The sequence below is a fragment of the Bactrocera oleae genome, chromosome 3, assembly GCF_042242935.1.
Source record: "Bactrocera oleae isolate idBacOlea1 chromosome 3, idBacOlea1, whole genome shotgun sequence".
Classification (NCBI taxonomy): domain Eukaryota; kingdom Metazoa; phylum Arthropoda; class Insecta; order Diptera; family Tephritidae; genus Bactrocera; species Bactrocera oleae.
The window spans coordinates 15,851,583-15,864,804 of record NC_091537.1 but is presented as its reverse complement, the minus strand read 5'-3'; the positions used below and the strand labels follow the sequence as shown (position 1 = coordinate 15,864,804).

General features: G+C 35.3%; 1 protein-coding gene across 1 annotated transcript; it reads right to left on the bottom strand.

Annotated features, from left to right (window-relative positions):
- Positions 1–945: 945 nt before the first annotated feature.
- Positions 946–9,601, bottom strand: Tps1 (Trehalose-6-phosphate synthase 1). Its single transcript, XM_036366923.2, has 7 exons — positions 9,030–9,601; positions 8,580–8,759; positions 5,547–5,703; positions 2,885–4,164; positions 2,493–2,820; positions 1,556–1,849; positions 946–1,480 (listed from the first exon to the last, which is right to left on the bottom strand). The coding sequence occupies exons 1-7, from the start codon at positions 9,032–9,034 to the stop codon at positions 1,229–1,231; spliced, it is 2,496 nt and encodes an 831-aa protein (XP_036222816.1). The 5' UTR covers positions 9,035–9,601; the 3' UTR covers positions 946–1,228.
- Between the last annotated feature and the right edge of the window lie 3,621 nt (positions 9,602–13,222).

The following is a 13,222-nucleotide window of genomic DNA, read 5'->3' as shown; positions in this document are numbered from 1 at the left end:
TAGACCCGACTGTTGTGGGTTAGAATACCCGACGCCACTCTATTCCTCTTCTACCACTGCTAGTGGTAAGTTTTTGAAGTCCCCTAGCCAGAGTAGCCTTCTGGCAACATCTGGGAAAGAACACCCTCATTCCTTCTCTATTGGTCTAGCTGAAGCAGGTGTTGTTGTTGTAAGGAATTATATTTTACAAAATCCTTCATAACAGACACTGGTGTTGTTATTCATATTGCCACATAAAACATCTTCAATAAAGTTTTAAGAAAGCTACCAAGTTGACAGTTATTGACCAGCTTAAAATATGGGTTCGTTTCGGTTACGTAGATTCAACTGTGGTGGAAACGGACACCCGTAGCCACACTCTTTCTCTGCTACCACAGCTAGTTGTAATGCTTTCGACCTCGCCTTGCCAGAGTAGCCGTTGGTGTGCGTCATCTTTCACCAAATCCTTCTTTCGAACATTCTTTCAAACCCTGTTATTCATTCCAAGAAAATATAAATACAATTTTGGCCGGATTTAAATCCGGGTCTATTTCAATTTTGAAGATCCGTTGTCCTTGCTCAGGCTTCTGCACCGTACTGAAGACTGACGTGATAAGGACTTTGACTTTTTTGTTTTATTCGTCGAGAAGGAATTTTCCGTCGCAATTTATCACTCCACCCATATTAGCATTTGTTGACAATAGTGATCCTAAACAAATCTAAAGCGCCTTCTCGGAGTTAGAGAGCCGAAATGAAAGGCTAATTAGGGTTAAAATTGAATAAAAGGAATCTGCTGCCATTTCTAGACCGTCGTTTTGTAATAAATTCCAATTAATTTATTAAATATCGTGATGTTGTCTAAAAAGTTCTAAATATTACCCCTACTCCTAGCAATTATTTAGAGATGCTCTCTGCGAGAGTATTTCCAAAAATATTACCGTCCATACATACTTGTACATTCATATATAAATAGGAGGTACTGTTCTTCTTTTATTTAAAATTGCATTCACATATAAATTCTTAAATTAAAAATACGTAAATATATACATACATATACATAGATATGTCTTCCGTAATTTAATTATGCTTATTGTCCACTAAAAACTAAATAAAACTCATTCTCTAAGAGAAAAAGAATTGCTTTGCACATCTGCTAAAGCCCACAGAGATAAAAATACACCAACTAATAGACTTTCTGCAATACTTCCGCTTTCGACAATCGGTAGACATCGACGTGTTATCTTGTCGGCTACACATGTTCCACATCGAGGTTATTACTCAATTTCGAAGAAATCTCCAGTGACATTTGCGTACGTACACCATCCTCGCGACGATTGCGATAGGTCAACGAATTCGCACGTGCCTTTCGACCCATAAAGTGACGTTCGACCCATTTGAGTAGCGTATATACCGAATCGGTTGAGGGCAAACGATGATCGGCTGCTGTGCGCACGATATCCGATGAGGTGACACGGAATGTACGCGCCATACCTTTGAGCGCCTGACGAGTGGAGAATCACATTTTATTATATGGGAAATAGTGGTTAAATGCTAGAGCTAATAATTTTTTACTTACCACCATGGCATCCTCATCGGTCAGATCGTCACCTACATATATAATCTTAATGCGTTCACTCCAATCCACACCGAAAGATGTGCGTAATATGTAAATTGATGCGCGACCCTTGTTCCATTGTACGGGCGGCCGAGCTTCGAGTGCACAATGCGCTTCGGTTGCTTTGAAACCGTACTTAATTATAAGTCCACGCGCTTTCTCTATCATCGCCGGACGTAATTCGGCTGGGGTTTCACGATAATGGAATGTGAGTAGTGCGCCTTTGTTCTCCACCCAAGCGCCGTCGCGACAAACCTAAAAAATATAAAAATGACTTCGTTATTGCAAGTTTTTGAAGCTGTTTAGGGGATTTCACTATGTGTAAAAAAATTTGTCGTGTATAAAACGATGTCTTAACATTCTGACAAAGATTGGATTTTCATAATATACCTATTCCTCTCTCTGAAGCTCATAAATGCTTTAAGTTTGACTTTGAGAAATTTTTATTTTATAGACTATACTTCCAACCTAATATAAATCTTGCTAACTTCCGCCGAACAGAAAACATTGTGGTTCCAATATCCCTAGGAAAATATTACGTACTTGGTTATAACTAGCTTTATATATAACTTTACCAAACCATTTTTAATTATACTCATTATCGATTACTGATCTCTTCAACTTTCTTAATCCACTTCTATCCTTCGGTAATTCAAATTTCAATACTTCAACTGACACCATCTTTTAAATGAACTAATTTTAACTTCCACAGTATTCAGATCTTGCTATTTTATTTCTCTTTGGTTATTTCCATTTTTGGAACTTGTTTTCAATCTGACCACTCAAAATATTTTTACTCTACCCAAATGTAACATAAGTTGACTTATTCCGTGTTGATAATTCAGTTGACAGTCAAACCGATTTGTTTAAAATTTCGTGTGAGTTATCGTAAACTTACAGAGTCCTGAAGCGCCTTTAGTAAATGACTAACTTTGTCCTCGTATTCTATCGGCATTGGATGCACAAACTTACTGCCATCGGGATGCAGAATTTCCAAGCCATGATTACCGGCATAAGTAATGCCCTCAATACCAACCATACGCTTCACATTGTCCACATTACGCCCCGAAATGACGGCAACATAAACATCGGAATGATTTGAAAGCTTAAAGAGTACATTTTTAATTTCGGGCGAGAGTGTGGCGAGATCTGGATGTGGTGCAATCGGCGCCAACGTACCATCGTAATCCAACAAAAGTGCCAATTTGTGATTGTAACCAATGTATCTGGAAACAAAAGAGCATACAAATAAATACGTGTACCACTATGGCCACAACAAAAGCAACTTACTTGAGTAGATAATCATCAAAGTCGTCCACAGTGACTGGCTGCATAATGGTTGTGCCGACATCATCGACATCCAGTGTGCCCATTGCCTTCAGGAACGAACGCATCCAATTGCTAACATCACATTCTGATTCGCGTCTACGCAATCGACTCATACGGAGTATACGTTCATCTTCGGGCATTGTGAGTGCACGATGTATGACTTCGGCCGCGGCATGTACCTCATAAGGATTGCAAAGCAATGCTTCGTGCATCATCTCACCAGCGCCTGCGAAGGGTGAGATTACCAACACACCCGGGCTCGCATTGATCTGGCAAGCTACAAATTCTTTTGCTACCAAATTCATGCCATCACGCAGTGGTGTGACCAAACATACGGCAGCATCGCGATACAAGGCGGCCAAATCATCTTGCGCCACATAATCGTAGATATAACGTATAGGCGCCCAGTTGGCTGTCGTGAAACGACCATTAATGCGTCCTATCAGTTGATCTACCTCCTCTTTCAGTTCTCTGTACTCTTTGACATCGGTACGTGATGGCACGGATATCTGTAATAAACTGACTTTCTCCTTATGCTGTGGATACTTCTCCAATAAGGTTTCGAAAGCCATCAAACGATGCACCAAACCCTTGGTATAGTCCAATCTATCAACACCCAAAATGATCTGTTGCTTATCACTCTTCAGCAGTTTACCAGCGGTCTTCGCTAAAGTCACAAACCGTTCGTAAGGTATGCCAATGGGTAGCGGTCGTATACGAACAGTGCGTTCACCCTGTTCGACGAGTAGATTATTGCGATCGACACGACAACCCAAATTGCGTTGACAACAGTCGACAAAGTTCAGACAATAGTCCTGTATGTGGAAACCCACCATATCACAGCCCAACATACCTTGGAGTAATTCATCGGCCCAAGGGAACAAACGGAAGATATCCCATGGTGGGAAAGGTATGTGCAAGAAGAAGGCAAGCCGACATGGCAGCTGTTTCTCTTCCGCCTTCTCACGTATCCAATTGGCGGCCAACATTAAATGATAATCATGAATCCAAACAATTGGCGGTGTATTGTTATCTAAAGCTTTGTTTTGCTCCAAACACTTCTCAAGCGCCTCAATGGTACGTGCCGCGAAATGTTTATTTACCGTTACATAGTTGTGCCAGTGTTCGGCGCCGAAGGTGGCACGACCGGGCATAGAGTGGAAGAGCGGCCAGAATATCTTATTGCAGCAACCATTGTAGTAGCTATCGAAAATCGCGGAGTTTATATTGACGGAGACGACCTACAGCAAATGACGCGACAGAGTGAAGATAAGATAAGCGGGTGAGTTTAAGAGTTGATGAGTATTCAAGTAAATTAATTATGATTTAAATTTCAAATAATTAATACAATACAAGTATATATTAATATATAACGTACACAATTTTGATTGATATTGCAATGAAAAAAGTAATACTAAATGTCATTAAAAAATTAATATAATATTTTGTACAAAAATTGCACTGTGATGACGTTCATCATGCAATGAACATTAAAAGCGCCGACCCACGCCTTTGGACTTTGTATCGTTAATTCCATAATCTTTGATTATTGAGAGTATTATTGAATTAATCTGTATATATGTACAGATAAATGTATTACAGACATATTTGTTTTAAAATATTGCGTTTGAGTCTTTATCAAATTTTTATTTAATAACAGACTCCCTGAAAAGAGTATATTAAGTTTGACACGCAGTTTGTGATACCCAAAAGGAAACGTCGGAGACTCTATAAAGTACATATATATATGTATAAATTACCAGCGTGGCGAGCGATTTAGCCATGTCTGTCCGTCCGTATATACGCGAACTAATCCCTAAGTTTTTGAGACATCGATCTGAATCTGTGAATTTTGCACACTTTCTTTTCATTCGAAGAAGTTGCTTATTTGTCGGAAATACTGAATAGCATATACTTGTACATAGCTGTCATACAAACTGAATGATCGGAATCAAGTCGTTGTATGGGAAACTTTTTTATTTAATGAGATATCTTGCAGAAATTTGGCACGGATAATTGCCCAAGGCATCTATGAAATCTACGAAGAAATTTTGGTGATCGGACCACTGTAGCATATAACTGCCTTACAATCTGAACAATCGGAATCAAGTGCGTGTATGGAAAACTTTTGTATTGGACGAGATATCTTCAAGAAATTCAGCACGAATCATTGCCCAAGTCATCTGTGCAATCTTCGAAGAAATATTTAGGATCGGATCACTATTGCATAGCTGTCATTCAAACTGACCGATCAGAATCTTTTGTATTTGTGAAGGGTATTACAGCATCGGTGCAACCGAAGTTAAAATGTTTTTGTTTTGAACATAATATAGCCTAAAGTCCGCCAGTTAAACAAAACCTCTACTAATCTGTCAAAAAGTCAAATTATCAGCAGACTTGATGTCTATGTATATTAATGTATTATAAAAGCAATCCTCACTCACTCAATTACATGTGATCTTATAGACTTAAAATTGTATTTAAGAAGAATTTTATAAATTATAAAATTCGTATATTTAAAAGCATTAAAAAGTGTTAATTTTAACCCTTTATCTCGATATTAGTTTTGGTTTTTGGCTCGCCCTAATGTATAGGTATGTGTATAACTTGAATTAATACTCACTTGATCGGATTTTAAGCCTGCTGTAGGCGTTTGATCCGTTGGATTCGATTCGGGTATGGGCTCATTGGAATCTTCCAAATGTATGCCTGGCCAGCCGACCCACAAGCCTTTACCCTTAATCACCACCGGACAGACAGCAGTTACAAGACCGCCAGCGCTGCAGATAAGCGAAAAAATTAAATCAGAAAAAAATTAGTAAAATACAGAAATCAATAACAAATATAACATATTTTCAATAAATAAATTAATATATATATGTATGAGTATATGTATTCACGTAATCAAGCAGATTAGAGCACCATATGAATTAATAATAATAACATACTTTAATCAGTATTTACAAAGCGCTAGACAGGATAATGCAAATATGAGCAGGCGCGTCAAAGGAAAACACAGCGCTACGCATACAAACATACATTTATATAATTTATACATATATACAAATATATATATATATATATATATATATGGAAAGACGTGCATATGCGGAAATATATATGTATGTACATACGTAAATCCCCCTTACATGACCGTTAGTATTTACGTATGTCATATGTGTGCATATATATGTTTGTGTGCATGTGTGTGGTAATTATGAAGTTGATAAGCTTGATAACACTGGCACCGGTACTGGCTCTTTACCGCCCAGCCTCTAGCGCATCCATACATTTTGTTTACCGAAGAAGTTCACGAGCTCTCTGATAAACGTAATCACTAGTCTATGAATAGAAGCGCCAAAAAAAAAGAGTAAATAATTTGAAAAAATTATATATGAAAAAGTAAAGTATAAAAACACGAAAAAGAGGCAGGCATCTACAGTATCTGTGAGATTGGTCGCTTGCCGGTGGCTACATTCAAATATATTGAACCCGGTCTAGGTCCTTGATCTCATGTATGCTGTGTATATGCTGCTATCAATATACACTTAAATATATACATATGTATATATAATACAAAAAATATTATTCATCAAAATGAATATATGTATATATACATATATATATCTACAATATATATGTATATCTACAATACATATATATATCTACAATATATATGTATATATATTTTGTATTTTTTTTCAATTTAATAAATAAGAAAGGGCATAATCGTGCTTAAATGCACATTATTATAGCACATTTAATATTTATTCCTTGCGGTGCAATGGTAAATATTTTTGTTATTGAGTTACTGTTATCGAGTGCTAAGACCATTCTTTCTTCCATCATTTCTTATAGCATAAATTTGAGCAGCGTTTGTCCCTCGGCTATCTCTGCAAGCTTACCTCGTGTATTTCCAATACGCTTATCTACTAACAATACGGTTTAAAGGCCATAATCCTTTAATATCTGACATACATTCACCGTTTGCCATATACATATGTACATATACTCAAGTAAATTGCAGATTTATCTAATCTTCTGGGTGTATTGTCATTTTCAGTTGACATACAGCTAATCTTTTAGCATCCTTATTTTCCCCTGCTTACATTTCATCAAGGTCTTTATAAGCCTTTTAAAATAATTCTTAATCCGGAGCCAGCAATTTTATTATTATTATTTTTTTTTTGAAACTGTTATATATAATCAACATATAGTGAAGTGTCATAAAAACAAATCGGCGTGTTCGCTTAAGTGCCTTTATTTCCCAAAATCAAGCTTAGGATCTGTTCCACTTTTTTTAAAATCTGTCGTATTGATTGAACACAAAGCAGCTTTATGGAAGTTGAAGGTTAATGATTTGTCGTTGGCAGCTTGATAAGAATATACGGAATTCTTTAATCACGCATTCACAAATTATGTAATTAATTCATATTTATAGCATAAATGTGTAGAATAAAAATTAATAGCAAAAATGCTTTACTGGCTGCCATTCAATATTCTACAATTTTATTATAATATATGTATATTATCAGAGTGTATAAAAGAAAATTTAAAAACCGAAAGTCCTATAAATTGCAGTGCGCCAGTCAAAATATGTTTTCTTTGTAAGTGAGCTAATAGAATGCTCAACTTATATAAATTTTCCTGAAGCTATTTAATAACATATGTTTCTGTTCTGAAAAATATTAGGTCGTCGGAAAATTCCCCGAAACTCTTTACCAACTTTTTTGAACCCGAAAAAAGCTATTCGCTAAAATTTGGTGTAACCCTTTATCACTGGCTCTTTTACAGGCTCTTACTTCAAATGCCAAAATCAAGTAATAGATTAAGTTAGATTAACTTTCTCATTGAGAAGTGCTTGTTGTAATGACATATAGAATATTGAATGTATCCAAAGTGACAACAATGCCCCTATTTAAGGGCGAATAATTTGAAAAAGTTTCGAAAATATTATTTATCGATAAAGATATCAGATACCTTTTTCTAAAATGATCTTACTTTAATAGAACAAATTTTGAAAAAAAAATTGAGAATTTTACATACATAATAAACACACATAATAAATAATTACTTTTTTACTCATATAACATTTTCGTATTTTTACACAACGGTTGTTTACTTTTTTATTTTCACGCTGCAAAAATATTATTGTTACTTTGGTTATGTTAAAAGCTGTATACATTTCATTAAACAGAAAAATAAATCGTCTGCCAGAAAAAAAAAATTAATAGTACGCTTCAAGAAATTGCTTGAAAACTATACCTATGAGTATAATCGTAATATTTTGTAACAATAACGTAACTACTTAGTCTACAGTCTCCTATTGATGTTCTTTGCAGACCGTCCGCTTTTTCGGAAATCATTGAACGCTCAACTTTTCTACGTCGTGGGTTCGAACAACACAACTGATAGGGTTAAAAATTATACAGGAACTGTTTCTCACTTCAAATATTGTCAACTATGCGGTTATTTCACTATCTTGAAAACAATTCTCATAAAATGCTTGAGCTCCTCAGCTTAAGTCTGAAGCCACAAGTTACAAAAACGGAAAATAAGTTCCTAATTCTTCTTCTTTAAAATTCACTTACACCTGTCATTCACACTTTTTTCTGGAACAAAAATAATATATACAAGTTTTTACTCTCGTACTCACCTGGCTTTACGTTCCAATTTGCCCGTTTTCGGGTCACGACTCAAAACGAATGGCAAACGATTCGAGACCACTATTAAACTGGCCTTTGTCACCGGCTCCGAGTTCGTAATCACAATTTCCGTTTCGACCATTGCGGCGTTGTTACAGCTCGTCGTATATTCCAAAAAATTTAAAATTGGACTATAAGCACACAAATTGTGTCAGTACGTTTACTCTTTAACAAACAGTTGATATTTATGCCAAAAATTTAAAGTTTTGTTTTTTTAATAAGCGAAAAGTCGTTAACTAAGCTAAAGCATTTAAATGTATTTATTTATATTTTTGGCGTATTTATTTTTAGCACATAAATATGAAAATAAGTAACAAAAACAACTATGCACTGAATTCTTTAGAAATGTTGTCAAAAACGTGAACTTGTTCTTTTTGTTGATTCTTCAAAATGTCACAAACCCCATTTATAATTTGTATGCGCTTGCTATTACTAAGCATGCATGTATGTATGTATGTGTATGTGGATAAATAATAACGGGGAAAGCCTTTTCCAAATTTTCCAACTAATTGAAATATATTCTCTGCCTGTTGGATCCCAATTGTTGCTGTTGTTACTTATTAAACGACAAACGTTACGATCGGTGAGAAGTTCAACAACGAACTGAACTAAATCTCGTTCAGGATATGGCTTGTAAAGCCTCGCGCTCGACTTTAAAACGACAACTACAATAACAAAAACAACAATGACAGCGACAACAATAAGCTATTTCATTTGACTCCCGACTCGTCTCGAAGCGTAGTGATCCGTTGCGTCGCGATTGGAACTTGACTTAAGTTGACTTGCCTATAGAAGAAGCATCTCGGGTACTCTTTTTTTTTGCTTTTGTTTTTATTTTAATTTTGTTTTTTGGCAGATAAGGCGCGCTGTTTGCAATATATTACTAATGTGTGTCTGTATAATGTTAAATTTTTGTGTTTTTGCATTTGTTGGTATTTTTCTCGTTACGCTACAGTTTTCCGACGAATACAATCGTAATCAATCCACAGATGTGATGCGCACGGGATTACGGCCGCTCGTACTATGATGACACTGATTTTCACCGTAGACTCTATTAGTTGGCTACACGGGGGTGATAGTGTGAGTTTTCGTGTGTGTGTGTGTGTGCATAGGTGTGTTTGTTTATTGGTAAATACGCGACAAATCGCCACTGCAATGGCAAGTGCATCGTTTGGTTTCGTTACAATCGCATTTGCCGCCCTCTTCCCACCACTGTTCGCTAGTGCTATCAAAAATTTCCGAGCAAACACGCACACACACACATGCATACGTGCCGATGCCACGATCACTGACATGGGTGGGCCGAAGACGCCGTTGATGATCAGCTGAAAAACGACAACGACGACGACGACAATGTTGTCAAAAACAGACACACCGAGACAGCGTTATACAAACACATACATACATATAAACATGCATGTGTGTATGTATTAATAATTATAAACAATAATAAAATATATTATATAATTATTGTTGTTAATAAAAGCGTAGCGAGCGTAAGGGCCGCCAGGGGTGCATGTGGGTTTTTTTTTGCCTTTCAGTAGAACAGTTCACAGCCATTCACTTATCAGCCCTCAAATGCACGATTCCAGCGGCTGACACTACCGAAAACAGTTATAGTACATGCTAGATTAAGCACTTTCTATTAATTAGTTGAGTACAGAACATATACATAGATTGCGGCCCAAATAGACGAAATACGCCAGATCACATTTTTATTGCTGATCCAAGTGTGCGGGTTTTGGCAACCATGGACACAATCAAGTTTTTGGTGGCCGATTGGGCGCTGATATGTCTAGCTATATACATACATATGTATATGTATATACTTTTATATTTGTATTGTTGTTGTTTCTAAACCACAACAAGCGGATTTTGTGGCGTGTGATTAAAAAAAAGTTGTACCGTTCTTCTTTTTTGCTCTTAACTTCTAGTCGCATCTTTCAACTTTGTTTTTTTTTTCATCTGCTCTGACGACAGCTCGTTGTTTTTGCCTAGTCATCAGTTGTTGACAAGAAAACTTCCCCCAGGATGCATGTTCATCAATACGACTAAACCATAAAAAATAAATGCTTAATATTAAACAAGTAAGGCAGCGCTATGCTCGGACGAAAACGAACATTATATACTCTAACAATTTTACGAGTTAAAACCGTGTGAAATTTTTCCACGTCTGCAAAAGTTTTATCTTAAAAACATTACCATATCAGATAAACATGTTTTGTTGTTATAAATACATATACATATGTAACAGGTTGTAAAATATTGAATTTATTTTTCAGACGACGCGGTTTGTAGGCCTACTTCTTTTAACATTTTTGAAAGTTGGAACTTATTGGCATATATTATATGTATCTTCGATATCTGAAAACCTTACAATGTAAAAATCTATTATGGCCAAAGCAGGATTTTATGTTTCTATTTTAGATAGCCATAACCTCAAAGCGTTCATGCAAATTGCATAATGTATAGTTTACATGGCTGCTGCACCTACTTCCTTAAACAGTTCGAATGAACATAGGTGAATGGAATCTGGCTATCTGGACCACGCACATAATTGAAACTATTGTTTCCTGATCTATAAATTGAAACTATCAAAATGTTAGCAACATCCGAGATTTTTTGCGAGCAATAAATGAGACCCTTACGAAAATTAAAAAACAAAATTTTAGCTCAATAGTTCATTTTTTTTCAAATTTATGGAATTTAGTGCTTAGCATAATTTTTGGCATATATTATATGTTACCTATCCCGATAGTGTTTTGTGAAAATATCGATCTTATCTGGTCAATAATGCAACACTGCATGTCTGTCTGCGTAGATCATGCTTCATACACTATTATAAAAATTGATTTAGTGCAGTAAGATTACATAACTTATATAACTGTTTGACAGACCCATTTCTGTATGTAACTCGGTCACTAAACATACTCGTTGCTGCATAAAACCCACAACAGAAAGATTTTTTTCTGGTTGAAAGCGAGCCTAGCGAGTCCTTTGACTGAGGATACTAAACATCAACATCATTGAATGCAATCCACTTGGATCAGACCAGATCATTTCCACACTTCTCATACCCAATTAATAAATTTAAACAACAACGTCAGACGAAATTTGACAGCGTTGCTACTAATCTAATCTTAATATGAAGACATGAACTCGCTGGTTATAATTGGAAAGAAATATTTTATTTACATCTTAACATTTGTAATTTATTTTCACACAAATAATTCATTTCCTGAGAATTAATTTTAAACAATTCAACTGTTGCTTATTTACATGCTTTTAAACGCATTGTGCTAGGGCAGGAGCACAATGTGGTAAATACATAATTACAAATAGAACAAAACATGAAATTTATTATATTTTCAACATCTTAAATACTATACATACTAAAATACCGGCACTCGCTTGTTTAAACCTGTTTTGACCGACCAAAATCATTAAGCTGCCGATAGAATAGATTATAATTTCAAGAAAATAAATATGTAATAGACATACATTTGTACATATATGTATTTATATAAAAAATATAGATAATACATAGTATTTTTTGAGTAATGACAATTCGGTAGACATCATTGATTCAAAATAAATACTTATAATCGTATGAACTTTAGCATTTAAGTACATATGAGCGAAACATTTACGAAAATTTACTTAGTCACGTGATCCCTGATGGTAGTCGCTCAGTCTGGAAAAATATTGAACCGAATAGTTTGAAGTTAAGCGAAGAAAAATAGTTAAATAAAAGTCGGCCGTGTGGCTAATGCTCAAGAATAAATACTTACAGTTAAGCACACCCTTTTGCTAGAGAAGCACACAAATTTCCGTATAATTATGAAATCTGTCGTATTTTTATAATCAAACTGCAAAAGAACACTTGATTATTCGTTGCATTGCCTTGTAACAGTCAAATCAAATAAAAACTAGTAAGGAAGGTAGGTGATTTGATCATTATATTTGATACATAAATATGATGGATATGTAGATCTGTACCAATTTTAACAATTTATGGATCAAACACCACATTGTTTTCAAGAAAATTTACCTATTTAATTTCATAGAGATATCCCACAAATCGGCTGATATTTATACCCTGAACAGTACATATTAAGTTTGCCACGAAATTTGTAACACTTAGAAGAAATTATCGTAGACTCTAAAAAGTATATTAAATATGATTAGCTTGACGAGCTCAGTCGATTTCGCCATTTCCTTCGGTTTGTCTGTTCGATCGTCTGTGTATACGCGAACTAGTCCCTCAGTTTTTGAGATATCGATCTGAAATTTTGCACACCCTACGTATAGCTGCTCATTTGTCGGAATCACCGATATCGGACCCATATTGCATATAGCTAACACACAAACTGATCGATTAAAATCAAAAACTTTTTATTTGACAATATATCTTCACCTTTTGGCTTGGTTTATTATCCAAGACAGCGTTACAATCTATTATTGAAATACGACATCAATTTTTATGATTGAATAATGACAAAAAAGCCCTCAAAACACTAACAAATACAATTATGCTAAATCATTAAAGTTTTTTATAAAGAAGTTTTTTAAAGTTTTTTTTGTTAGAACGAAC